Here is a 26,314-nt window from a genome sequence, read left to right as displayed (position 1 = left end):
AATAACAAAATGTTGTCTGACATTAAACCCCACCTAAACCCCACGAGCTGCACCATTACAGACGAGGGAATTAAAAATGTGCATCCCCCATCCTGTCAATCCTGCTAACAACCAATACAAGTAAAATGAAATATCACCAGGATCTCCTATGAAGTGCTACTGTTATCGTTCCTCCAAAAAGGCATACGGGGAAATTGAAGGAAAACAGAATCCATCAATCCAGCAGATGATGTTCTTTGCATTGTGGCCACTGATCGATCCTTTGGCTCTTCCACTTGAAGATCAGGATCCCTCCAGAACTTGATAACATGGAGGCTCTCTTCCTCTGTTGATCTCTGAACTATTATACGAGATGCATAACCTTTTTCTTTCATGACAAGGCATATCTGTGAAGGATTGTTGGCTGCTAGTGTAACCATGTACAACCAACCCTTGTTGGACAAGAGTTTGTCGGCAACAGGTAGTATTTTGTCAATAACAGTCCGTCCATTTTCCCCTCCAGCCCAAGCAGAAGCAATTCCATCACGACCTACTTCATCTTCTGGAGTTGGTACATATGGTGGGTTCACAACCATCACATCAACCTTCCCCCACGGCCTTTTTTCCAGCCCCGACGATGCAATATTATCACATAGTACCTCTGCAAGGACTGTATGAGCCTTCAAAGTTTCACTTGTAACTCTCACAGCATGTGGATTAATATCCATAGCAAAATAGCTGACACTTGCAGCACTGTCCTCCTGCATTAGCATGATCGCTAGAGATGTAATGACGTAACCACTACCACAACCAACTTCCATGCAAAACATGGGTTGATGCTCTAAAAGATTTTTTCGATCAGCCAAGAGTGCATCAACTAGAGCAAAGGAATCATCACAGGGTTCATAAACCTCTGGATGCCCATTTACAAGGCGAATTTGAGCAATTCTAGAGGGCATCCTTGACGGAATCTGGTTGAAGATGGTGATATTAGAATTTCTAGTTAGAATTTGAACATTTATAACATCAACATAATGAACAAAGATAAGGAACCATCATAACAATAAGAGTTTCAAGTTTACAGAAAACACTAACTGCAGTTTCCAATTTGAAACATGTGTGATCAGCAAAAGAAAAACAACCAAAATTTCTTCCACGAAGAAAGTACAACAAGGTTGAGGTGCGAGTCAAATAAATACTACGGACATGCTAGTTATTCTAGTTTGAGTTTGATCCATCTCAAGGAGCCAATGAAGTAAGCCTTAAGTGCACGTCTTTTGTTAAGCTGTCTCCAATTACATTTAGGATCAGAATAAACTAGTGAAACTATTATATGATCTCAAGTTTTGCATACCTGCCTACTTTTCCATTCATCCTTTTCCTTCGTTCTTATAGAGGGCAATACTTCAACACCATGGTCCATATTCACTGTTTTAAGTCACAAAAATCTGAAAGAAACAAGGTCACATTAATAAATTAAAATGTAGGAGAAGCAGAGTAAAGTTGTAGGGACCCGACGTAGTGATCGAGAATTTCAAATGGAAGAAAAAAATAAATAAAAAAAATACACATTCAAAATTTTTGGTATTTATTTAAGCAAACAAACAATCTGTTAAAATAATCCATCAAGTGGTTGTACAAGAGGTTTGAGTTTTGAATCCCACTTGCATCGGGGTTGAGCTGATATTGCTAGCTTTCTTCGCCTAGCTACCTGGGCGTGCAGGTAATAGCAGGCCTCTTCTTATGTATGAGGTTTTGAAAAACTAAAAAGATCTGGAGATGGAAAATTTATGGTCCTAGTAAAGACATGCATGAACCGATAATGACTAAGGATTAATGGAAAAAATTTCTCGCCGAAATAGCTGACCCTTCAGTTGAAGCACTTACTATCTAGGTATCCAATCTGCTAAATAGATTAATCATATTAAGCATCACTTATTTTATCTATTACTAGTCTAAACGCATACGCGATGTACCTGTCTTTCTGTTTCAAAACTGTTAGTATTTGGTCGGTCAGGTTAGGTATCTTGACTCATGACCAAATCCATCTTGTATACCCGCATATATTGGGTTGAATAGTTGAATGTGGGAGAATGGGAGAATCAGTTTCTCCAGTCAGTTTTGACTGAGAAGTACTCTTCCACTTCCCTAAACGTCATATATATAGAGTATATGTTATTCTTTTTAAGCGTATGGTATACTGCCGCAAAACTTAGGGTTTACACATAAACTATTTCTCTTCCATTAATTCTCTAGGAGACTAGGGTGTGAACTAGCATTATATTCCCTAGTAGAGTATATTCAAGGCCTTACAGTAATCAAAGAACGAAGAAGGATTCTCAAAGAAGAGGCTCGTAACAGCAATCATTCGATCCTGGGGTTTTCGGATCTTCCGCAGGTAAGTTCCTATCCGAATCCATTTACTTTGATTCATGTTTGTGTAACAGTGGCATCATGAGCTGTTTTGTATTGCTTGATTCGCCGTTTTGAGTTTCTTTGATTTGTTCTGTGATTGATAATCTGTTTTTATTTTTCATACGTTGATTGATATGAATATGTTGATTATCATGATTGTAATGGTGATAATAATCTGTTTTATACCTACATGAGGTTGTGCTGTGGTAGTATGATTAATGAATCATTTTTCTGTTATGATTGCGAACATCAAACATGTTTATATGTTAAATCCATGTTGGTTTGTTGTTTTGATTCGTTAATCATATACAAAAATGTAACATGTTTTCATGGAATCTTGATGCACTCGTGGTGTTTGTTTTTGTTCTGTATGAAGACATGTGATTAATATGCTCGGTCCATATTCTTAACACCATGATTGATCTATATATCTATGTGTATATGTGGTTTGTTCCCATGTCATCAGGTTTACGTCTGTTTGGATCTGTATGTTTTATGAAACTCCCATGAGCTTTCAATACCCGAGAAATAGGATACAATAAGTAATGGACTTAGCATCCAGTACTTAGAAAATGTATCAAGAGGGATTATATATTTGTTATAATAAATCCATGGTTCCATAGTCTGTATAAATGACTGCTCGGTTTATTGTTTTTCTTCAGAATCAATCAAACAAGAAAACAATTGCGTATTGTGTTTGATCGTTTTTATGCCGGTAGGATTTTTATTAGTTGAAAATCATCCTCATGAATGGGTACCTAGTGAAATAATTAGACCTGATGATTTTGTATCTTTATTTCCAATCCCATGTTTCTGTTGTCTTCTTTTGGTTTGTGAAAAAGGGTCATCACATTTTGTTGTTTGTGTGAACCATGATTTTTTTTTACTTTCTGAAACTCCTGTGTGTGTTTATACCCGAGTATGAAGCAGATGAGTCCTAAGTGGGCTAGTGGCCTAAATGGGCTTAGTGTCCATTGGTTAATCCAATATGTGGGCTTATGTAGCCTGAATGGGCTTAGTGTCCGTTGGTTAATCAATAAGTGTGTGTTGTTTGTTTTCGGTGTTCCGGAAACTGGAGAGTCTTGTTATGTTCATAAGTTGATCAGTAATATGACATTCTGAACTTAAAGTTACATTTTTGCTTTCAGGCTTATTTTAAATATACATATAGATATATATACATTAATCATAATTTAAGTTGTATGGTATGATCACATGTTCGTATTAATGACATGTATGCTTAAGATGTATGATTGTTTTGACAACCATGATCACATGTTGTTTCTTATGTGTTCGTAACATGTTTGTTAAATGACACTTCGTGGTTCAGTTGGTTTAAACTATGTGTTTTACCAATAATTACTTGTCCAAATTAATTGATAAATTTCGTGTTGAAGTACATTTTTGGGTGATGATTATGAGCCTACCGAAATTTTCGATCCTAAATTTGTATGTAAATGTTATTTTTATTAATTAGATTTTGAGACAGTATTTCGTATGTACACATAATAATAATGTCAATCTTTGTGCAAAATACGTGTAGAAATGACTACCGAGAATTTGATTGCTGATCTCACCAAGGGATATAAACTAGATGGGAAGAACTATGACATGTGGAATAGGAAAATTCAATACCTGTTCGACTCCAAAGATCAAACGGAACTGTTAACAAATGAAATGGTACAACCTCAAGAAGGTAATTCTGTACAAGCCCGTCGTGACCTTGAAGCCTACGAAGCTTGGGTTAAGAAAGATCGTCATGCACGCTATGCTATGTTGAGTAGCATGAATGATGATCTTATTGGAGAATATGAGAATTATCCAACATCCAAGCAAATGTGGGATCAGCTAAAATTTGATTTTGGTGGTACGTCCACTACTAAACTTCGCAGCTTAGTGATGAAATTCGAGGTCTACAGAAAAGATCTCAAGCATTCTATGACCGAACATCTTAGGACGATGTCGTCTATGATCCATGATTTAAAATCTGCTAGGAATGTTCTTACTGATGAACAACAAGTTTTAGTTGTGATAAGGTCATTGCCTGATTCTTGGGTGCATATGAAGCAAATTTTGACTCATAATGAAGGCATCAAGAATTTTTCTGATATTTCTCGACACGTTGAGCTTGAGGCTGAGCGCCAAGAGGCGACACGTGTGGCTTCCTTGTATGCTCAAGGTGAGCGCAAACCACAGGGTAAGCACAAGAACGATAGCTGAAAAGATGTCAGCAAGGCAGAAAAGACATCTAAGCGCCGTCGTGGCAAGTGAGCTGGTAAAAAGGATAAGTCCAAGATGAAATGCTACAACTGTAGTAAAAAGGGACATTTTGGCCGTGAGTGCACTGAGCCTAAAAAGGTACCCTTTTCACCCAACTTCGTAAACATTTGTGTTTGCACACATGTATTGGTTGCTCACTCTCTCCCTTAATGGATTGTAGATACGGGAGCAACAAGACATGTAACTCGAGATCGAGCGGGGTTCGTAAATTATCGACGTCTTTCACGTGGTACACAAAGAGTCTACATGGGCAATGACTCAAGTGAGGAAGCTGTGGGAGTTGGAACTTATCAACTTCATATGCGCTCTGGACGCATTTTAACACTTCATGATGTACTTTATGTACCTGGAATTCATCATAATTTACTTTCAGTTATTGCACTTCTTAGTTTTGGATATTCTTTTAAAATTGAAGACAGTAGATTGGACATCATTTATGATGGTATTTTGTTTGGACATGGTTATTTAAGTAATAACTTCTTTAAATTAGATTTGTTTAATTCTTTTTCTTCTGATGTTTTAGTAACTAATGCTAGTAGTAGTGTTGTTGATGATTGTATGACTTGGCATGCTAGACTAGGCCACATTGGGCAAGATAGATGACAAGGTTAGCTCGAGAAGGCCATCTTGGCTCACTCGCTAAAGTTTCCTTACCCTTTTGTGAACCTTGTCTAGAAGGAAAAACTTGTAGAAACCCTTTTGGTAAGGCTAAACATGCTACTCAACCTCTTGAGTTGGTACATTCTGACATCTGTGGACCTATGAATGTTAAAGCTAGGCATGGTTATTCCTATTTTCTTACATTTATTGATGATTATACGCGATTTGGTTATGTATATTTGATCGCTCACCGCTACGAAGTCTTGGATTGTTTCAAGCGCTTTGTACCAGAGGTTGAAAATCAATCTGAGAAGAGTTTGAAGACTCTCCGTACTGACCGTGGACGTGAATACTTATCAGATATGTTCAAAGAATTTTGTGAGACAAAGGGTATAACTAGGCAGCTTACTAGTCCCTATACTCCGCAGCAAAATGGTGTTGCAGAGAGAAGGAATAAAACATTATTGGATATGGTAAGATCCATGATGGCGCAAGCCAACCTCCCAATATCTTTTTGGGGGATGCTATTATGACTGCGGCCTACATTTTAAACCGTGTCCCATCACAGTCAGTTCCTACTACACCATAAGAACTATGGAAAGGCGAAAAACCCAATTTAGGGAATTTGCGCCCATGGGGTTCGGCAGGTTTTGTTCACAACACTTCCCATGTGTACGGGAAACTAGGACCTAGAGCAAGAAATCTTGTCTTTATAAGATATTCTGAGTGCTCAAAAGGTTATGTGATATATGGTGAACATCCAAGTGGAGGAATGACTGAAGTAGAGTCCAGAGACATTGTTTTCATTGAAGATGATTTTCCTCGCATCAGTGACATTAACAAGGACTTAGAACTCTTTGAAATAGAAGAGAATGTTGACATCTTACTATCTTCTAGCGAGGGTATGGAATTAGTTTCTCAACCTATACCCGCTGAAGATAGTGAGAGTGATCTTCATCCTAGTGGGAGTATCACACTAGAGCCCCAAGACCTTGAGACACGCAGAAGTAAGCGTCAAAAAGTACCCCGTCGTCGTTTTGAGATTGAAGGGGGAATATTAATGTGTGATGCGAGTGTTGAGGATGAACCTACTTCTTACGAAGAAGCGGTTTCATCACCTGCTAGCGGCAAATGGATTGTTGGCATGCAGAATGAAATAATATCAATGAAAGACAATGATGTTTGGGATTATGTTGACCTTCCGCCTGGGAGAAAGACTATTGGAAACAAATGGGTCTTCAAAATTAAACGCAAGGCAGATGGTTCAATTGACAACTACAAGGCTCGCCTAGTAGCGAAGGGATATATCCAACAAGAGGGTATTGACTATGAGGAAACTTTTTCCCCTGTGGTGAAGTTTTCCTCAATTCGTCTCATGCTTGCTATAGTCGCACATTTGGATTTAGGATTGTACCAAATGGATGTTAAATCTGCATTTCTCAATGGAGAACTGGACGAAGAGATTTACATGTCTCAACCCAAGGGTTTTGAGGTCAAATGACAAGAGAGCAAAGTTTGTCGTCTTCTATTTATGGCCTTAAGCAATCGTCTAGACAATGGTATATGCGTTTCCATCAGTCTATCACCTCTGCTGGTTATGAGATGATTGAGGAAGACCATTGTGTGTACATTAAACGATCCAAGGAAAGTATTCTTATCCTAGCATTGTACGTCGACGATATACTATTAGCTGGTAATGATCTTGAAGGTGTTGTCGCCACTAAGAAGTGGTTGTCCTCTAATTTTGAAATGACGAACATGGGTGAAGTTAATTATGTATTAGGTGTTAAGATCACACGAGATCGCTCAAGAAAGATTCTTAGTTTGTCACAAGAGACTTACATAAAGAAGATCTTGAACGTTTTCGAATGCATGATTGCAAACCCATTGACACTCCTATGGATAAAACTATGGTACTAAGTAAAGATCAATGCCCAAAGAATGAAGAAGAAAAGAATTATATGTCCAAAGTACCTTATGCATCCGCAGTTGGGAGTCTAATGTATGTTATGTTGTGTACTAGACCTGACATAAGTTTTGCAGTGGGTATGGTAAGCCGTTACCAAAGTAACCCTGGACCGGATCATTGGAAAGCGGTCAAAAGGATATTTCGTTATCTTAAAGGGACTGCTGATCTTCCCCTTTGTTACTATGGTGATGATATTATACTTAAAGGATTTAGCGATGCTGATTGGGGCAACGATAAAGATGAGTACAAGTCTACTTCAGGTTATGTGTTTAAACTAGGGGTGGTGCAATCACTTGGTGTAGTAATAAACAGAAGTGTGTTTCTCTTTCCACTATGGGAGCAGAGTATGTTGCACTTTCAGCAGCTGTCCAAGAAGCTGTATGGTTAAGGAGATTTCTTAAGAGCCTTGGTGTCTCAGAAAATGCAAAGGATGCGGTGGTGCTTCATAGTGATAGCACATCAGCTCTTGCATATGTGAAGGATCCCAAATACCATGGAAAAACCAAACATATTGGTAGGCGATTCCATTTCATTCGTAATATAGTTGCACAAAGAAAGGTTGTTCTTAGACATATCTCCACGAACAAGATGTTGGCTGACCCTTTGACCAAGCCAATGCCGACAGTTGTTTTCCAATCTCATGTAGAGAACATGGGATTGACTAGGATTTGATATGTAGAACATTTGATTATTGTTCGATGACATTATTATTATTTTTGAGTGAATGAATGAGTAATGATTGTTTTCTTGATTAAATACGTTTTATAGAATTCAAATATACTATTCATGTGTACATATATTTGAAGTTGTCTGCGGGCAAGAATCGTCCTACTCACACAGGTGATTCGCCTTGGCGCTTAGTATAGCGAGCAAGATGAGACAAGAGAAAAGAAGTTTTTGGGAATTTGTATTTCAAAAACTACTTGTTTTTGTAACAATCTTTTGATTCTTTCTAAATTGTAAAAGGCGCCTTAGTATGTCTAAGATGAGATCTCAAAGAGATTAATCATTAAGTTTGACCACCACTTAATGAAGCCTGTTATAAAGCCAGATGTGATTTTCTAAATAGTCTCTATGTGTATGACTGGGTTTAGAAATTCAGGTTAGGCACTTTTTAGCGACTAGACTAAGATTTGTATGGTGTATATTTTTAACGCAAGACATGCCCACTTAAGTGGGAGAACACCATAGCATACGCATACTGTATGTGCTAAGTCGACCAAATGTGGGAGCAATGAATGATTCCCTGCTTCATTGCTGTGTGAGCCACTGGATTAATATCCAATTCTTTTATCCCTTTGACTTGGGTTTATGTCATGAATCAGATACTTAATGATGCTACTTTAGCATGTTTTCTAATACGATGCATATTTCCGTAATATGATACATGTTTAGGAAAGCTATTAAGTTGAATTGGATTGATATGGATTTCTTGGAAGAAAATTTGATAATACACCATGAGTTGTGATTCATTGTTGTCCAACGTTTTTTCGTCTGTCAAAAATCATGAATACAATTTATATGTGTGGGTACAATACTGCTTCTTCGAGGGATTAAGAGTATTGCACCGGGTGTAGTCAAATTATCTGAGGTGAAAACGAGAAGTTAGTAAGTGATGTACTTTGGTTAGTTTGATAAAGACTTAATCATTGTGCTCCTACCATTTTTTTAATGCTCGTGAGGTCGCACGCCCTATATCCAGTATGAAGAGTTTGGTAATGTGACGAAGAGAGTACTATATTATATGCGTGCAAGTGGGAGATGTTAGTATTTGGTCGGTCAGGTTAGGTATCTCGACCCATGACCAAATCCATCTTGTATACCCGCATATATTGGGTTGAATAGTTGAACGTGGGAGACGTGGGAGAATCAGTTTCTCCAGTCAGTTTTGACTGAGAAGTACTCGGACGACTACTTCCACTTCCCTAAACGGCATATATATAGAGTATATGTTATTCTTCTTAAGCGTATGGTATACTACCGCAAAACTTAGGGTTTACACATAAACTATTTCTCTTCCATTACTTCTCTATGAGACTAGGGTGTGAACTAGCAGTATATTCTCTAGTAGAGTATATTCAAGGCCTTACAGCCATCAAAGAACGAAGAAGGATTCTCAAAGAAGAGGCTCGTAATAACAATCATTCGATCCTGGGGTTTTCGGATCTTCCGCAGGTAAGTTCCTATCCGAATCCATTTACTTTGATTCATGTTTGTGTAACAAAAACAAATCGAACGTTTTATTCGATAAATATTCAATTGAGATATGCGTTTACATAAAAAAAGTGTTTGTATGTGTGATGCGATTGCCGTTCCGTTTCAAGACCTGCAAAATATTTTTGTAGGGTTACAGAAATCCAATTGAGCCAGTTAATTTGTGTATAAAGCTGTTTATTATCAAAAAAAAAAAAGAAATCCAATTGACCCATGACATGATTAGCGGGGATTATTAGTGTGAACCTGTTTATTGCTCAAGCAGCTAAAATCTTTAAATACAACTTCAAACCAAGATAAGCTTCGGAGCCACTTTTATTCAAAATTAACACTCTGCGTAAAAATTGACATCTACATTTCAAGACTTAACAGAAAATGCATCCATCAGTCTCTGGGTTTTCTACTCTTATCAAAAATAAGATTACTATAACATGCGATACAGTACGTGAAGTGTTTTTTTCATACTTCACCTACAGAAGAAGGTAAATTCATAGTGATCGAAGAAGTTCAGGATCCCCGTGCATTCATTCTGCTATTGACATTTAGTCATTGAGTCGGTGAGTCTAAGAAGCTGAATCTAGCTTCTTAACTTCCTAGCTGCCTTCTGATTGGTGGTAACTTTTCTCATTCAGACAAAATAAGTTAAAAACAATTATCCTTACCAGCAGACGTTTTTCAGATAATTCATATCTTCTAAGAGTATGAACGAATTAACGACCCCCAAAAGAGCGGTCAAGGAGACGACGCTGAAGTAGAATCAAAATGTTTGATTGTTATAAACCTTCGAAAGTTCCCTGTAGTTACCATATGTCATTGTCTATGTTGAGCCAACAACTATTTATCCATCACCTCTGATAACTTATGTTAGCTTGTGAAGATTTTATAAGGAAATCATTCTTAAATCGAGGTTGAGCTGTAAACTGAAACGTGTCCAGATTTTCAACAAATATTCAGACAACAATGGTTTATTTTGGTTTCCTCCTGATTTATTAAGGTTTAGGCTTTTTATATTTCTATGTTAGCGTCCTTACTTATTAAAGATTTTTCATATTAATCAACGAGTGGAAGGCATTAAACAGTTCACAGAACAGTTGATTTTTTGTTAAAAATACCATCTGAGTTGAGCTCTGCAACTCGGCGACCAAAATCGGAGAATTTTTTTCTTCTCTCGATCTTCATTCTTCCTCATTAATTCAGGTGAGAATCAATTGTTGATTGTTATTAAAGTTTTTCAAGTGATTTTTATATCAATGATTAAGTTTAGTATTTGAATCCGCCGTTAAATATGTCAGATAATTCAAATTCTTTGGATTTTGAACTTACAAAAAATCTTAGATCGGAAAAATCTTTTGGTATCAATATAGCGAGTACTTCAATTTTTATTCTGGATGAAGTAATTGATGAGAGTTTAAACAAATGGAGATTTAGTTTGATTGGTCGATTGGATTAAGTTCATCTTAAATTTACAATAGCTGAGGCAAATCTGAGAAAACAATGGCAGTTAAAAGGTGGTGTTCAACTTATACCAATTGGAAAAGGTTTTTTCATTATTAAGTTGGACAATGGAGATGATATGAAGTTAAACTATGAAGGTCCCTGGGTGGTTGAAAATCAGGAGTTAAGTATCAGATATTGGGAGAAAGACTTTAGACCTGAATTACAAAAAAAATTCTAATGCTTATGTCTGGTGACATTTCCAGGTCTAAGTACTGAGTATTTGAAAGAAAATATCCTAATGGCTATGGGAAGATCATTTGGAGGACCAATTAAAATTGATGAAACTACACTGAAAAAACAAGCTGGTTTTTATGCGAGTCTTTTAGTGGAAATTGACTTAGCAAAAACAATACCTAATAAGGTACGGGTTGAATCTAAGTATGGTAAATTTGAGCATGATATACGTTTTGTTAAACTTCCTAAATATTGTAACCATTGTAAGGTGATTAGGCACTATGTAGCTGAATGTAGAAGCAAGAGGAAGGAACAAAACATGATGAAGGGTCATCATGTGCAACAACAGCAGTGGAGATATACTCCAAAGAAAGGGTATAAGGAAAATTCTGTTAAATTTGATATATGTTTTCTTGATAATACTAATGCAGAAACAAGTATTAATCAGGAGGAGGTTGACTTAAATGAAAAAATTAATGATGTCATAGAATCTCCTAAGAACAATGGTTTTGCTGGCATCCTGAATTCACCATTGGAGTTTCCTATTTTATCTGGTGACAAGTTGTTGGAAGTGGGTAAGAGTATTCCTCTTTTACATTCAACTGAAGTGGTAGAAGCTGATGAAGAGGTCACTATTCAAGCTCTAACAAATATTAATTCTGAAGTTGGTGCTCTAGAAGTTTGGAAAGATGTTGGAAAACATCTAAAGAAAGAAAATTGAATAATCTAATGGAGGGTTCAAATGTGAGTAAAATTGCATCTCCTAATAAATTTAATGCTCTAATTGAGGTGGCGGAAAATCAGGATCAGACTTTTTCAAAGGTAATTACTAAGCCTAATAAACTTAAAAAGGTAGTCTCTAATGTTACTACTAAAATGCAGGCTAATAATTCAGCAAAAATAAGTAATGGAATGGGGAGTACTAACACTTCTCAAATATCACAATTTCAATGAGAGTAGCATATTGGAATGTCAGAGACTTGAGAAGAATTTAGGCCAAAGACAAAATTAAGAATTTAGTTAAACAATTTAATCCTTCATTGTTGTGGATTGCAAAACCTAAAGTAAGAGTTTCAAGTAGTTTTATAAAACAGTTAAGACTACCTGGTATGAGCAGTATGGTTATTCATAATTCTTGTGCAAACTTAAAAGGAAATATTTGGGTTTTTTGGAATAATTTTTATCAACTCCAGCTGTAATTTTTAATGCAAGACAGGCCATAACAATTCAAGCTGGAGAAGTTTTAGTTACTGGTATTAATGCTGCACGTCTTACTATAGACAGAAGAACATTATGAGAAGAGTTATTATTTATGAATGAGATGAAGTTGCCCTGGCTTGTAATTGGTGATTTTAATGTTGTTCTTACTTGTGAAGAAAAAAAGGGTGGTAGAAATCCACTTAGAATATCTACGCAGGAATTCAAGGACTTCCTTGAATCTTGCAATATAATACAAGCTCCCAGATCTGGAATTCAGCAATGGAACTGGGAGGTATTTGGAGATCTAAGATTTAAAGTAAAAACTACAGAAGATGACGTTTTGGCTGCTACATTGGAGTCAGATGCAGATCTTGAAAATATTGAGTTACTGAATAAATTGGTAACAACAAGGGGTAAGCAGGAATTAGCTTCTAAACAATATAATGAACTAATGAGAGAAAAAGCTAGAGTTAAGTGGGTCAAGGAAGGAGGTGCGAATACAGCTTTCTTTCACACAACCATGAGAGTTAGAAAATCCTATAATTGTATTGCAGAATTGGAGGATGCTGAGGGTAATGTTGTCACCAATCTAGAACAAATTTCAGATATGTTGGTTACTCATTTTAAGAAAAAGTTTGAGAAGAAGAATGTAATGTTTAATGAAAGCATTTTTGAGGTAATCCCAAAATTATTAACAGATGAAGACAATGATTTTTTGGATGATGTTCCTTATTATGAAGAAATTAAAAATGCTGCATTTGGGATGGATGCAAACAATGCTCCTGGTCCTGATGGATTCCCATGGAGTTTCTACAAATTTGCTTGGAATGTGGTTGGACAAGACTTGGTTGATGCCATACAATATTGTTGGAGACATAGGTCCATACCAAGAGGCTTTAATTCAAATTTCTTGTTCCTTCTGTCTAAAATACAAGGTGCAAAGAAAGCTGAGCATTTCAGACCAATTGGTCTAGCAAATTTCAACTTTAAAATCATTACAAGAATCATTACTGACAGAATTGGTAAAATTATTGGGAGATTGGTGTCATGTCAACAAGGAGCTTTTATCAAAGGAAGAAATATACATGAAAAAGTGGTTTTAGCATCTGAGTTGGTCAATGAGCTTGAAATTAAAAGAAGGGGTGGGAATGTAGGCCTCAAAATTGACATAACTCAAGCATATGATTCCTTGAGCTGGAATTTTCTCTTTGAGGTTTTAAGAAGATTTGGTTTTTCAGAGGTTGGAATTCAGTGGTTGAAGAAAATATTTGAATCTGCCAGAATATTTGTCCTTGTTAATGGTTGCCCATGTGGATTTTTTGATGTGGTAAGGGGTTTGAGGCAAGCTGATCCTCTGTCACCAATATTGTTTGTACTAGCTGACGAAGTGCTGAGTAGAAATATCACTAAGCTAGCGCAGACTAATAAATTACAACCAATGGTATGCAGAGGAGGAAGTCAGCCAACACACTTGATGTTTGTTGATGATATTTTCATATTTTGCAATGGAAACAAGAGGACATTAAAGAATTTGATGGAGCTCTTAATGAAATATCAAAGTGCATCTGGTCAGGAAATAAACAAGACAAAAGGTAAATGCTTTGTAGGTGGTACTTCCCTATCAAAGAAACAGGGGATAGCAGAATTTTTACAAATAGAATTGTCTTCTTTTCCAGATAAGTATTTGGGTGTGATATTAAATCCTGGAAGAGTAAAATCGCAACAAGTATGGGGGATGGTTGAATTGATGCAAAAGATGTTGGCTGGATGGATAGGTAAACTACTAGCTTTCTCTGCAAGGCTAACTCTTGTTAAGTTTGTCTTATGCAGCATGACTATATACACAATGTCAGTGTACAAATGGCCAAAGTCAATAATAATGGTGTGTGAAAAGATTATCAAGAATTTTTTGTGGTCTGGAGACCCAAATATGAAAAAGCTGGTGACTGTAAAATGGGATGAAGTAAATGCTCCTATGGATGAAGGAGGTTTGGGGCTGAGAAGATTGGAAGTTATGAATAAAGCATTGTTAATGAAATTACTATGGAAAATAGAAAACGAAGATGAAGAATGGACCATATTTATGAGGGAAAAATACAAGGACAGAAATGGTGAATGGATCAAATATTACAAACAATCTTCCATATGGTTTGGTCTTAAGTGAGTGATGTCTGAGATGTATGAAGGAAGTAGATGGTTGGTAGGAGATGGAAAATGTATCTCAGTCTGGATTGACAAATTGGTTAAAGAATATGCTCTTACTGAAAGACATGCTGATGATACTTACATTCTGCAAAATGTTGATCTAAAGGTGAAGGATTTAATATAGAATGAAGAATGGAATATACCAGCACCTATCCTGAATTTTTTTGACAATAGTGAATTACAGTTTTGAGACAGGGGAAGGATAAAAGAATGGATATGACAGGCTCCTTTACAGTAACTAATGCAGCTCAAATGATAAGGAAGAAGCACTCAAAAGTTCCTTGGGCTAGACAGGTATGGCAACCATGCATTCATCCTTATACTTCTAGCAATTTATGGAAAATCTTAAGAGGAGCATGTGCCACTGAAGAAACTGTTAGGAAAAAAGGTTTTCCGCGGTATCAAAATGCTACCTATGTGGTGGTAGTCCCCGGCAACGGCGCCAAAAACTTGATAGTCCCCGGCAACGGCGCCAAAAACTTGATAGTCCCCGGCAACGGCGCCAAAAACTTGGTAGTCCCCGGCAGCGGCGCCAAAAACTTGGCAGGTCCGGACTAGTGTATAAAAATGATGCGATGAAAACGGGCCTACAGTAATACCGCAAGTGCACGGTGTCGAAAGTGGCAAATGTGCAAGTACGGGTCGATCCACAGAGATCGGGTGTGTTTTGGAATGTCTAGCTATTTTGGGTTCTAAATTTGCTAATGGGCTTTGAATACCAAAGGGGTCTTGAATATCAATGGTCTTTGAATACCCTTTGGAACTGTTGGGCTGAACTGAGCTTGGGCTCAGAAATATGGACTATGGGCTTTAGGTCTTAAACCTTGTTTTGGGCTTTTGGGTTGAACAACTGGGCTTTGGTTAAGCCCACAGTTGACTGAATTGGGCTTCAGTTTGAATTGAGCTTTGGAAAGCAAAGCAATCAGCAGCAATGCAACAGGACAGCACAGGGGCAGCAGCAGCAAGGGAGGCAAACAATGCACAGCAGCAGTGCAATGCAGTGAAAGAAAAGTGCTGCACAGCAATAGAATGCAGCAAAGGAGCTGCAGCAGACAACAACAACAGCAGTAGGGAAGGCAGCTGCAGCTGCACAAGCAGTGCACAGCAGCACAAGAGACAGAAGAAGAAGTGGCAGCAACAGCAGCACTGCAAGTCTGCACAGCATCTGCACAAGCAGTGCAAGTAGCAGCAGCAGTCTGCAAGGCACTGGAAGGAAGGAAAACAGAACAGTGGGAAAAGCAATGGAAAAATGATAAAACAAACCAAGATAACAGCAAGCAAAGATGACAATGAAGTGAAAGATAATGCAATAAAGAAGATGGCTAACAAAATAAACAAAAGGAAACACAAACAGGGCAACACATGGCAAAAGCAAAGAACAAAAATGAACCAAGGCCTAAGCCAAGGGCAGGGGTGATAAAGAAACTGACAAGAAGCAATACTAAGGCAAGAATACAGGCATTCCTATAGAATGGGTTGAAAACTAGCTTGCTATAAGCACTAGCTTCTCCCAATGCACAATCAACACTTCAACCTAAGCATACAAGGAGAATGGCAAGAACATCAGCTTGCTATGAGCACTGATTTCTTGCCATTGCACAATCAGCACATTGCTTCACAGATACCTAGCCTAGCATTCCTTCAAATGACAGTAAAACAAACATGACAGGAACATTGATACTAACAGTGAGCAACAACACAAGTTAACAGGACTAACTGACTAACAATGAACAAAACTATAAATAACAGGAGACAAGCATAACAGGAATACAACATGAACATGAAACTGAACTACAAAGATTTAAAACATGGAACAATGAACAAGAACAACACAACTGTGAACTGAAATTAAGCAGTGACTGAAAATTGAAAATTGAACTAAAGTTAACAGTTAACAGGACATGAGAGTCCTGGATGTGGGCTAATCCCAACATGAAAATTACACACAACCCATGGTGCTATTTATAGTCACAGACCCAAATTCCCTAAATTACCTAATTCCCCCAAAATTAGGGTTTGTTCTTCCCCAAATTACAACAGTTAAAATTAGCTCACCTAAAAGTCCAATTGATGCCGACCCATCCCTTCTCTGACTCCCCTGTATCACTCCATGCCTTCAATTTCACTCTAGCTCAACCCAATTTATCAATTTTGCACGCCTAGGGTTTCTGAAAGAGAATGTGCAAAAATTGAGAAATTAGATGGACTAGGGAGATGGGAGTAGAGGGTATTAGTTGTTGGGTGATAGGGTGATGATGGTGGAGGTGTGGTGGTGGCAGTGAGTTGGTGGCAGAGGTGGAGAAGGTGGTGGTGTACGGTGGTTCTGTGGAGAAGATGGTGGAGAGGGTATGGCTCGATAGAATGGGAGAAAGGGAGTGTTTGGGTAGGTGGTATAGGCTCGGTTGCTAGGGTGTTAGGCGGATCCATCGAGTCGGATGAACAGCGAGGATGAGCCGTGGGATATGGAGCTGGTAGTAGATCGGACGGTGATGCGGAGGCAAGCGATGAGAGACCGTTGGATTATATGATACAACAAAATGAACGGTACTTGATGGAGTTAGGTACTGTAGTGTAAGGCGGAGATATCAAACTTCGATGAACAGCAAGGTAGCGACCGTTGGATTCAACTACCATCTAATCTGAAGGCTTGGAATTTCAGCGCTGTGGTGCTCGGCAGAGACATCAGATTTTGATGCTCAGCAAGGAGCGACCGTCGGATGCTTCTGAGAAATGATCTGATGGCTGAGAACGGAGGCGCTTTTGTGTGTAGAAAATGAGGTTGTGCGCACCATTCTTCGCGGTTTCCTTGCGTAATTTCTCCCGGCTTTTCACTACTTTTCTGCTCTTTTCGCTCCGCGACTCATCCGAACTTTATTTACTACCTAAAAATGCAAAATTAATTAATAAAAATATTTATTCTTGAAAACAATGAAAATACAGAATATGGGATAAAATGTAGAATTAATGCATAAAAGATGAGTTAAATGCCAACAAAAAGGGATAGATATATACAATATTTGGCACTCATCATGTGGTAACAATCAAGACACAATGGAACATCTTTTATGGTCATGTGAATTCAGTGAGCAGATATCGCATTGGATGAGTAAAATCTTTAAATGTTCTAAGCCAATGGGATTTGTGGAAATTCTGAATAAAGGACAAAGCCCTGCTATAAAGGAAGTGTGGTATATATGCTCTTTTAACATAATGGTAGAAGTGTGGTTTCTAAGGATGTGTGCCATAATATAAGATGTTGTGACACCTAATATTTAGTTTTTTAAACAAAAGATTATGAGGATTACCAAGGAAAGTAGTATCAGAATGAAAGGAGAAATGTGGGGGAGAGTTTATGATCTGCAAGTACTGCTTTCTTTTGGAATTTCTGAAATCAAAGCATCATGTACAACTGTAAAGCAATGATTCTTCAAATTGCCTGCTGTCAATCAAGTGTTAATTTGTTGTGATGGTGCATCAAAGGGAAATCCAGGACTGGCAGGATTGGGTTTTGTGGCTAGAGCTCATTCAGGAGAATGTATTGGAGCAGTTTCAGGAGGGATAGGACTAGCAACAAACTACTTAGCAGAAGTAATGACATTAATAGTGGCAGGTGAATGGGCTATTAGAAAACTATTTCAACAAGTTTGTTTTAGTCTGGATTCAATGGAAGTTTTAGTTGCTTTTTCAAATAATAAGGTACCATGGATGGTGCAGAGTAGATAGGAGAAGATAAAGTGTTTAAAATAGCGAAAGCGTAAAGCGATGCGCTCTCTTAGTAAAGCGTAAAGCGCCATTAAAAAGCGTTACCGAAGCGCTGCCTCGTAATACATAATACATATGTATGTATGTTTTTGTTCTACATGAAAACTAAGAAGTACGCACAAGAAGAGGGAAAGTAGTCTTAAGGAGAGTAAGAAATGTCTTCAATTTGATGACAACTGTTTCTTGTTTTTCATTTTTCTTTTCCATAACTAGACAGTTGGCTTAATATTAATTGTAACAGGTTGCTACACCTTGGACAGCTAGCTTCTTACAAGCTGTACACATTTTTATGTGATCAGTAGATGCCATACTCTCTTTTGACATCTAGCTTCCATAGCTCATGTATAAAGACAATATCTGAATAGCCTTTTAGAAAGAAAAAAAAGTATCCCTGCTGTTTCTACTTTCTGGAGCGCACGTTTCAGTGCGTTTCTTATTCAAAGCGCAAAAAAGCACGCTCTGATTCCCGCTATGAAACGCTTTTTTAAACACCGAGAAGATAAGAAGACTAATACCCTCTATTACATTTAGACATTCTCACAGGGAGACAAACTTTTCAGCTGGCAACATGGTAAAGAAGGGAGTATTACTAAACAGGGGGTAGTCATTTACTTTGAAGAAAAACCAAACTTCTTAGGAAGATTAGAGAATGAGGATGACACTTATTTTAGATTTTAATTCATGATTTAGAAAAAAAAAAGTTCACAGAACAGTTGAACACACAAAGTTAAGAACTCTTGAAAATTGGCTTTAAAAACCTCTGTTTTTCCACACTAAGCTAAGAACATAAATTTAGTGGCACTGGTACTATAGGGCATTTACAGAACGGTGTGTTAGGAAATTAAGTGTGATTTCCTATTTTGGACTTCTTCCATATTGAGATGGGTTTCCTATTCTAGATTTCATAGAGTTTAGGAAAGAGTTAGTTTCCTTATTGGAGACTTGTGTTCTCTATATATAGGACTAGAATTATAGGTGTTTATGATATCTAACCTAGAAGAATGGTAAATCCTTGTGCTTAGGATTTTGGTCTCTTTGTTAGGGAGGATCGTGTGCTACCGTGAAGGTCAATATCGGTGTGAGAGAAAAACTAGAGAGAGGATTTTGGTGTTCTGGGGTTTAGGGTTTGGGGCTTGCCCTAAACCTAGTTTTTAGTGTTTCCATGTTTCTCCTCTGTTAGCAGCAGCTATGAAGACGGTGTAGAAGAGAAGACATGAGGCTGGTTCGAGGAATGGTTATAGAGTTGGTTTCTTTGATGGTGTTCTCGGGTATGTCTTGTTAACTCTTGGGTCTTGTCTTCGGTTGCGGAAAGAGCATGTAATGGTCTTTGATTTAATGGAATTTTTTGTGGTGGTGTTGGCCGTGGACGTAGCTTGTAAAGGTGAACCACGTATATCTTGTATTGTGGTTATGTGTTCTTGTTTATCTTCTGTCTCTCTTATTATTTCTCCAATGTTTGGTTCAATCGCCAATTGCCCTCATGTGTTCCACTGTGCTCGGGGTGCCAATTTTGCCAACAATTGGTCTCTTTGTTATGGAGGATCGTGTGCTACCGTGAAGGTCAATATCGGTGTGAGAGAAAAACTAGAGAGAAGATTTTGGTGTTCTAGTGTTTAGGGTTTGCGACTTTGCCCTAAATAGTTTCTAGTGTTTCCATGTTTCACCTCTGTTACTAGCGACTATGAAGACGGTGTAGAAGAGAAGACAGGAGGCTGGTTTGGAGAATGGTCTAGAGAGTTGGTTTCGATGGTTTCTTAAATGGTGTTCTCGGGTATGTCATATTAACTCTTTGGTCTTGTCTTGGGTTGCATAAGGAGTATGTAATGGTCTTCGATTTAATGGAAGTTTTCTAATGGTGTTGGCCGGTGGATATAGCCTGTAAAGGTGAACCACGTAAAACTTGTGTTGTGGTTTTGTGCTTGTTCATCTTATATCTCTCTTATTATTTCTCTCATGTTTGGTTCAAATCACCAATTTCCCTTTGTGATCCTGATTTCCGCTGCGCTCGGGGTGCCAATTTTCCCAACAATTGGTATCAGAGCCAAGGATGGGCTGGTGTGATTGAACCAGGAATTGAACGATGGTTTATTGTTCGGGTGGAGAAATATGTTTTGAAAATAATGTTTCAACCAGTGATTACACAAAGATGGATTTGTGATGTGATTTACAAATCGGAGGTTCAACTTGGTAGAAGTGTATGTTCTTCGTTTATTTTTATGATGTAGTATGGGATGCAGAATAAGACTGAATGAGGTGGAATACATATTTACTTCTTGAAGAGTGTTAGTAATCTTACACTATAAAGAATGGGTTACAAAGTTTGAAGAAAGGATGAGGGTTGTGAGGTCTCATGTAGAAGAATGACCACCAATTCTTCGAAGTTATGCACGAGATGTTTTAGATTTATGTTCTTAAGTCTATGTTAAAGTATTCTTGATGGCTTGCACGTAATATCAAGAATATGCCCGATCTCGGAAGTATGTACCACGGTAATATGGGCATTCACACGGTATATATTCTGAGCGAGTATGTTGGGTGTGATGGTGGTAAAAGTATGTCGGATTGGTGATGACTTTGAGAATCGCTTAAAGGATTAAGCATGTAATCACAGTGGAGATATTTGATGATTTATTTCAGATACACGGTAATCATGACATGTGCTGGAGTATGATATTGAAACTAACTCTTCCTTTATGGATTAGAGTTCAATATGTTATTAGCTTACTGATTACGTGGAGCTAATGGTGATTTTTCTGGTTGGTTCTCTTGGTGGTCAATGGTGGAGTCTGTACAAGGATTCGTTGATGGTGATTAAAGATTTTCATGGTGTTTGTGAAACGTGGCTAGTTTCATAAGCGTTCTTCACGAATGAGATGATTTGAAGACTTTTATCAACGTCATGGTGTTTTTGGTCGAAGAGATGGTTCCATGAAGATGGAAGTTCGGGTTTGAGCTTCAAAACTAATTCTACGGATATATAGACATGGTGTACAACTCTGGTGGAAGATGGAGGTAATTTCCTGTGATCGTCTCATGCTTGATAGCATAATCCGAGGTGCAGATTGTTAGGAAATTAAGTGTGATTTCCTGTTTTGGGCCTCTTCCATATTGAGATGGGTTTCTTATTCTAGATTTCATAGAGTTTAGGAAAGAGTTAGTTTCCTAGTTGGAGACTTGTGTTCTTTATATATAGGACTAGAATTATAGGTGTTTATGATATCTAACCTAGAAGAGTGGTAAATCCTTGTGCTTAGGATTTTGTCTCTTTGTTAGGGAGGATCGTGTGCTACCGTGAAGGTCAATATCGGTGTGAGAGAAAAACTAGAGAGAGGATTTTGGTGTTCTAGTGTTTAGGGTTTGGGGCTTTGCCCTAAACCTAGTTTCTAATGTTTCCATGTTTCTCCTCTGTTACTAACGACTATGAAGATGGTGTAGAAGAGAAGATAGGAGGCTGGTTTAGAGAGTTGGTTTCTATGGTTTCTTCAATGGTGTTCTCGGGTATATCATATTAACTCTTTGGTCTTGTCTTAGGTTGCATAAAGAGCATGTAATGGTCTTTGATTTAATGGAAATTTTCTGGTGGTGTTGGCCGTGGATGTAGCCTGTAAAGGTGAACCACGTAAATCTTGTGTTGTGGTTGTGTGCTTGTTCATCTTTTGTCTCTCTTATTATTTCTCTCATGTTTGGTTCAAATCACCAATTGCCCTTTGTGATCCTGATTTCCGCTGCGTTCGGGGTGCCAATTTTCCCAACACGGTGTATTGTCTAATAGTTATAAGTTAAAATCCCAGCTACAAACATACAGTCAAAATATCGTTGTGTAGGTAGAACTATAAGTTAGCGGGAAAACAGTCATACAGTGCTATGTTGTTGTATAAAGTGAATTAAACCCATTAGCCTATTTTATGAAGTGAGTTAAACTCGTGAGCACTGTTTTAAGTCGAAAGGTCTCAAGCCGATTTGGAGTTTGGGTCGGACAGTCTAAAGTTGTTTCAAACTAAATGATCTCCCAAACCTCATAAGTTTAGCTTATTTCCACTTACATTGCAAAATTGACTTCAACCCTACATATAATATACCTCCCGCTATGTAGTGGATTGGGGAATTAAGATAGCAAACCAAAGATGACCAACACAATCCTTACCTCAAACCTCGCAGTTCCAAGTTCCAGCTTCTGTTTCGCTTCCTAAGTACATAGGCACATCAGGCTATGTAAATAGACGGTAGTAAACTTATTAAATTCAAGTGTTGAAGGAAATAAACCGATTGAAAAGAATACACAATCTGTTTGACATTTCCACAAACAGCAAAAACTAATAAACTTAGTAAAAGTTGTGTGATGAGAAGATCAAAATACATGCAACATTTTCATACCAAATTCCAGTTAGCATGTAAATTAGTCTCAGAATGTGTTGATAAACCAAATTTTGAAGTAAAGTTAGGTTAGAAAATTTCATTAGAAAGACTGAAGGGAAGCAAATTTGAAGTTCAATATCGGTCTGAGAAAATTAAAATCTCTGGCTGAAAAAATTGAAACATGAGATTTCAGCATAAATCCTAAGAGTTGAATTAGAGGATTGGAATGTTAATCGTTACATTGTCTCTGTATTACTCGATTCAGGGATTCTGCAATTGAGTTTGAGCTATTACCAATGAAATTGAGTAATTATTCTTCAACCTCGAATCAGCTTCAACCACAGTGTTATTTTTGTGTAAGGATATGTTCGGTATGATCAGTTGGGAAAGAATTTTAGAAGCAGCAACTCGATCTGATGGAATTGGGGTTTGAATTCTTCATAGATTTTTTTTCTTTTTTTTTGTTCAATGGGTTATTTGAGAGAAAAAATAGCAAATACCTAGGATTTGTTGAAATTGACGAAAAAGTGAAGGAAATAAAACAACACAGAAGGGGTATTTCAGGAAGTTCACTGTAAACTGGGGAAAACACCTCCTTTCTTTATATTAGTATAAGATTAAGATTAAGACTATTGGAAATACAAGGAGATTTGAGATTAACACACAGGAAAAAGATATAAACTCACAAAAATGGGTACGACTTTACAACTATTTGTTCCGCAGGTCGCGGAAATCTTTGGTTCAGTTTTATGTACAAGTTGATTAATCATGTTAAAGAGTAAAAGAGGCATTGAAGCAAACACAACTATTACTACTACTAGTAATAGTAATAGTTGTTGTTTGATCAACATTGATTTCTCTCTCTCCTATTATTATCTACCTCTCTTTGATATTCTTTTGTTTCGTTTTGGTTCATTTTAAATTTATTGTACAAAATATGTAAAATTCAAAGAAGACTAGACTGATACCTTTATATAGATAACTAAATTTTTCGTTAGCTCCTCAAATTGTCTTTACAGCTCTGTTGCAATTAATATAGGGTAAAAATTGATTAGGGCAATTTTTTTCAATCAGCTAGTACTAGATGACTGCTGCCACAATGGGTGGTCGATGAAGAAACAAATGCTAGAACATTTCCCTATGCACATAAAAAAGCAAACAAAAACTAAGTCCACCAACAATGAAACTAACAACACAGGCACCAATACCATTTGCTTAAGTTCAGTACAAACTAACTCGAACTTTTGCATTATTAAGCCTATAAAGCATAACAGACAACACATATTCATTAAAAGAAAAAAAAAGCAGTGAGAGAGAGTATTTGCACATCAACGAGTACACCACCGCTCATCATCCACGAGTCCAAAATACAAAATTTATTTATCCTATCATAATTCATCCAAAAGACAAAATAGTCATCCATCATAGTTCATTTATATGTAGCAGAATTTATCCTAGGTTTATAATGTTTTTCTAAAGAAAATTCAGAGAGTAAATTGGCAAGAACATACTTTCGACTAGATATGAGCACCAGCAGCAATGGAGAGAATTGCAATAATCTCGTCCCTGTTAACCTAATTCAGGGTTCCAAGCTCTTATTGCTTCCGTTGGATGAATATCTGCAAAAACCTGGATTGTAAAACAGAGTTAGTTTTAATAAAAAATATATCACAAAGAACTTACTTATTGCTAAAATAAGCACATATAAGGAGGGTCTGCATGAAAGGAAATCAGATGACACTCACTGCTATTCTTCTTTGATCACTTGGTTTATTGCATAAAATGAGCACATAGTTTGCTTGCAGAATTAAACTAACTTCAACTTACAGAAAGTAAAGACCCGTGAGTTTTAATGTGTAATATATTGTAACTAATAAGTAGTAACACATACAGAAAGGTGGTCTTCCACTATTTTTTACTTAAAACGGCATTTAGAAATGCCTTGTAACGAGAAAAACAGAAAGAGAATAGTACACGGTGGAATGATATTGAAACTTTTGTCGTTGTCGAATAAAGGCATGAGTCAGGGCCACAATGATGCTCCTATGTGAACATACTCCGTGAATCCTTTGTGGCTTTCATTCGCACAAGACGAGACCTTGAAGAAGAGATCATTTGCCAGATGTTTGTCAGTCAAGTGCGAATGCCGGCATGAAAACAAGACAAAGAAAAAAGCCTCAAAGAAAATGATGGGATAGCTCAGAAGCAAGACTGGCTGCAAGATGCCAAATTGCAGGAGATATTCACAAATGAGCCCCAGTGAAGCCAATTGGTAGTGCCAAAAAAGAAAAAGACATGCCAATACAACCGAATATGAGCAGGCTAAAGTGGACAATAGAATGCACAGGAAACTCCAATTTTCGACTACAGTATTTTCTTTTAGCAAAAAAACTCTTACTCAATCTATTCAGTTTCTTGTTTAGGAAGTTCATAATTAAGGTTGTTTGTATTGCAAAACCAAAATATTTGATTTCTGAAACCCCAAAGTTTAAGTAATGTAGTAGCAATAAGGGAGAAAGATGCAGTAACCAGTCATGACAAAATGAAATACACCAAGAACCCAGAGAGTATTGCAGGCAGCTCTATACATAAAACTGTTATCTGTCACCAAAAGTTTCAGATGCACAACTTTCACCGTGTAAAAAGATCTTTCAATTTTGTAGTTTATGTTGACCAGATTGTGTGAAAACCAAATCTCCTGTGCTCGAAATTAGGGTTCATAACAAAAACTATCTAAACTGGCATTGCATAACACCATCATGCCTTGCAAATTCGAGCATCTTTTGACCTAGTTATAGAGAACCAGATATCATTCTAATTTGTTCAATGCGTGATAAACTCAGAGTAATTTATAAATGGATGTTTGATAAAATTTGACGAAATTGATAAAAAAATTTGCAATGGTAAAGAGAGAAAGCGATTACTGACATAATCTACCTACCTTTAGAAGGCCTCCTAAGTCGACCAACTATATCATTTAACCCTAATTTCACAAAATCATAACCTAACGTAATCAATAACCACAAAATATAAAGATGAATTGATTAGCCAATAGTGAAGCAATGAACTCATTTCCAATGAGCGAAGAATTCATTAAAGAAAAAACCTAAGATATGATAATCAAATCAATGGATATAGAAAAACCCTAAGATATGATAATCAATTGATACACAAAAAGAAAATAAGAAGAAGATAACTATGTTGTTTGATCTTACCTTGAATATCTAGGAGGATCAACTAAAACCCTAGGCCAATAAGCACCCACTGATGGAGAAAAACTGGTGGAGAAAGAAACTAGCATATAGGTTCTAGACTAGTGGTGAAGATCGAGGACTTGTGGGTTCTTTTACGGACCGGTTCTCTAGAAATTTCCAAAGTTTTTATTTATCACGTAGTTTTCGTTCTTTCTGTGTTTCTAGTTGTGTCCCTGCCACAAGTTTTGGCGGAGAAAAACAAGAAACAGACGAACCAAAAATTCTCAAACCAAATCAGAGCTTGGCTCTTTTTTCCTGTTTCTTTGATTATTTGGAACGTCACCGCTAGAATATCAATGCTAATGATTTTATTAAGTTTAAGCAGATATTTTCATCTGAAATGAATTCCAAACAACGGATTTTGGGGTCTTTGAGAATTTCTGTTAGGTTTATGAGAAATGAAACCAAT

At 37.2% G+C, this 26,314-nt stretch overlaps 2 protein-coding genes across 4 annotated transcripts; one reads left to right on the top strand and one right to left on the bottom strand.

Annotated features, from left to right (window-relative positions):
• Positions 1 to 26,127, bottom strand: LOC113289876 (hemK methyltransferase family member 2-like). 3 transcript variants are annotated; one of them, XM_026539296.1, is made up of 7 exons: positions 25,867 to 26,127; positions 24,397 to 24,749; positions 24,163 to 24,280; positions 23,620 to 23,672; positions 22,440 to 22,481; positions 1,334 to 1,427; positions 1 to 950 (listed from the first exon to the last, which is right to left on the bottom strand). In XM_026539296.1, exons 6-7 carry the CDS (start codon positions 1,400 to 1,402, stop codon positions 147 to 149), a joined length of 873 nt encoding a protein of 290 aa, XP_026395081.1. In that variant the 5' UTR covers positions 1,403 to 1,427; positions 22,440 to 22,481; positions 23,620 to 23,672; positions 24,163 to 24,280; positions 24,397 to 24,749; positions 25,867 to 26,127; the 3' UTR covers positions 1 to 146. The 3 variants fall into 3 exon arrangements, with proteins under 3 accessions (XP_026395081.1, XP_026395082.1, XP_026395084.1); XM_026539297.1 differs by lacking the exon at positions 23,620 to 23,672 and having other exon boundaries at positions 24,163 to 24,749; XM_026539299.1 differs by lacking the exons at positions 23,620 to 23,672; positions 24,397 to 24,749.
• On the top strand, positions 2,141 to 5,174 carry LOC113289877. Its single transcript, XM_026539300.1, has 3 exons — positions 2,141 to 2,377; positions 3,938 to 4,752; positions 4,835 to 5,174. Exon 2 carries the CDS (start codon positions 3,940 to 3,942, stop codon positions 4,612 to 4,614), a length of 675 nt encoding a protein of 224 aa, XP_026395085.1. The 5' UTR covers positions 2,141 to 2,377; positions 3,938 to 3,939; the 3' UTR covers positions 4,615 to 4,752; positions 4,835 to 5,174.
• Positions 26,128 to 26,314: the final 187 nt, after the last annotated feature.

Source organism: Papaver somniferum, chromosome 6 (genome assembly GCF_003573695.1).
Source record: "Papaver somniferum cultivar HN1 chromosome 6, ASM357369v1, whole genome shotgun sequence".
In the NCBI taxonomy this organism is placed as follows: Eukaryota; Viridiplantae; Streptophyta; class Magnoliopsida; order Ranunculales; family Papaveraceae; genus Papaver; species Papaver somniferum.
Note: the sequence above shows the minus strand (reverse complement) of the source record. Positions and strands in the feature narration are given on the sequence as shown.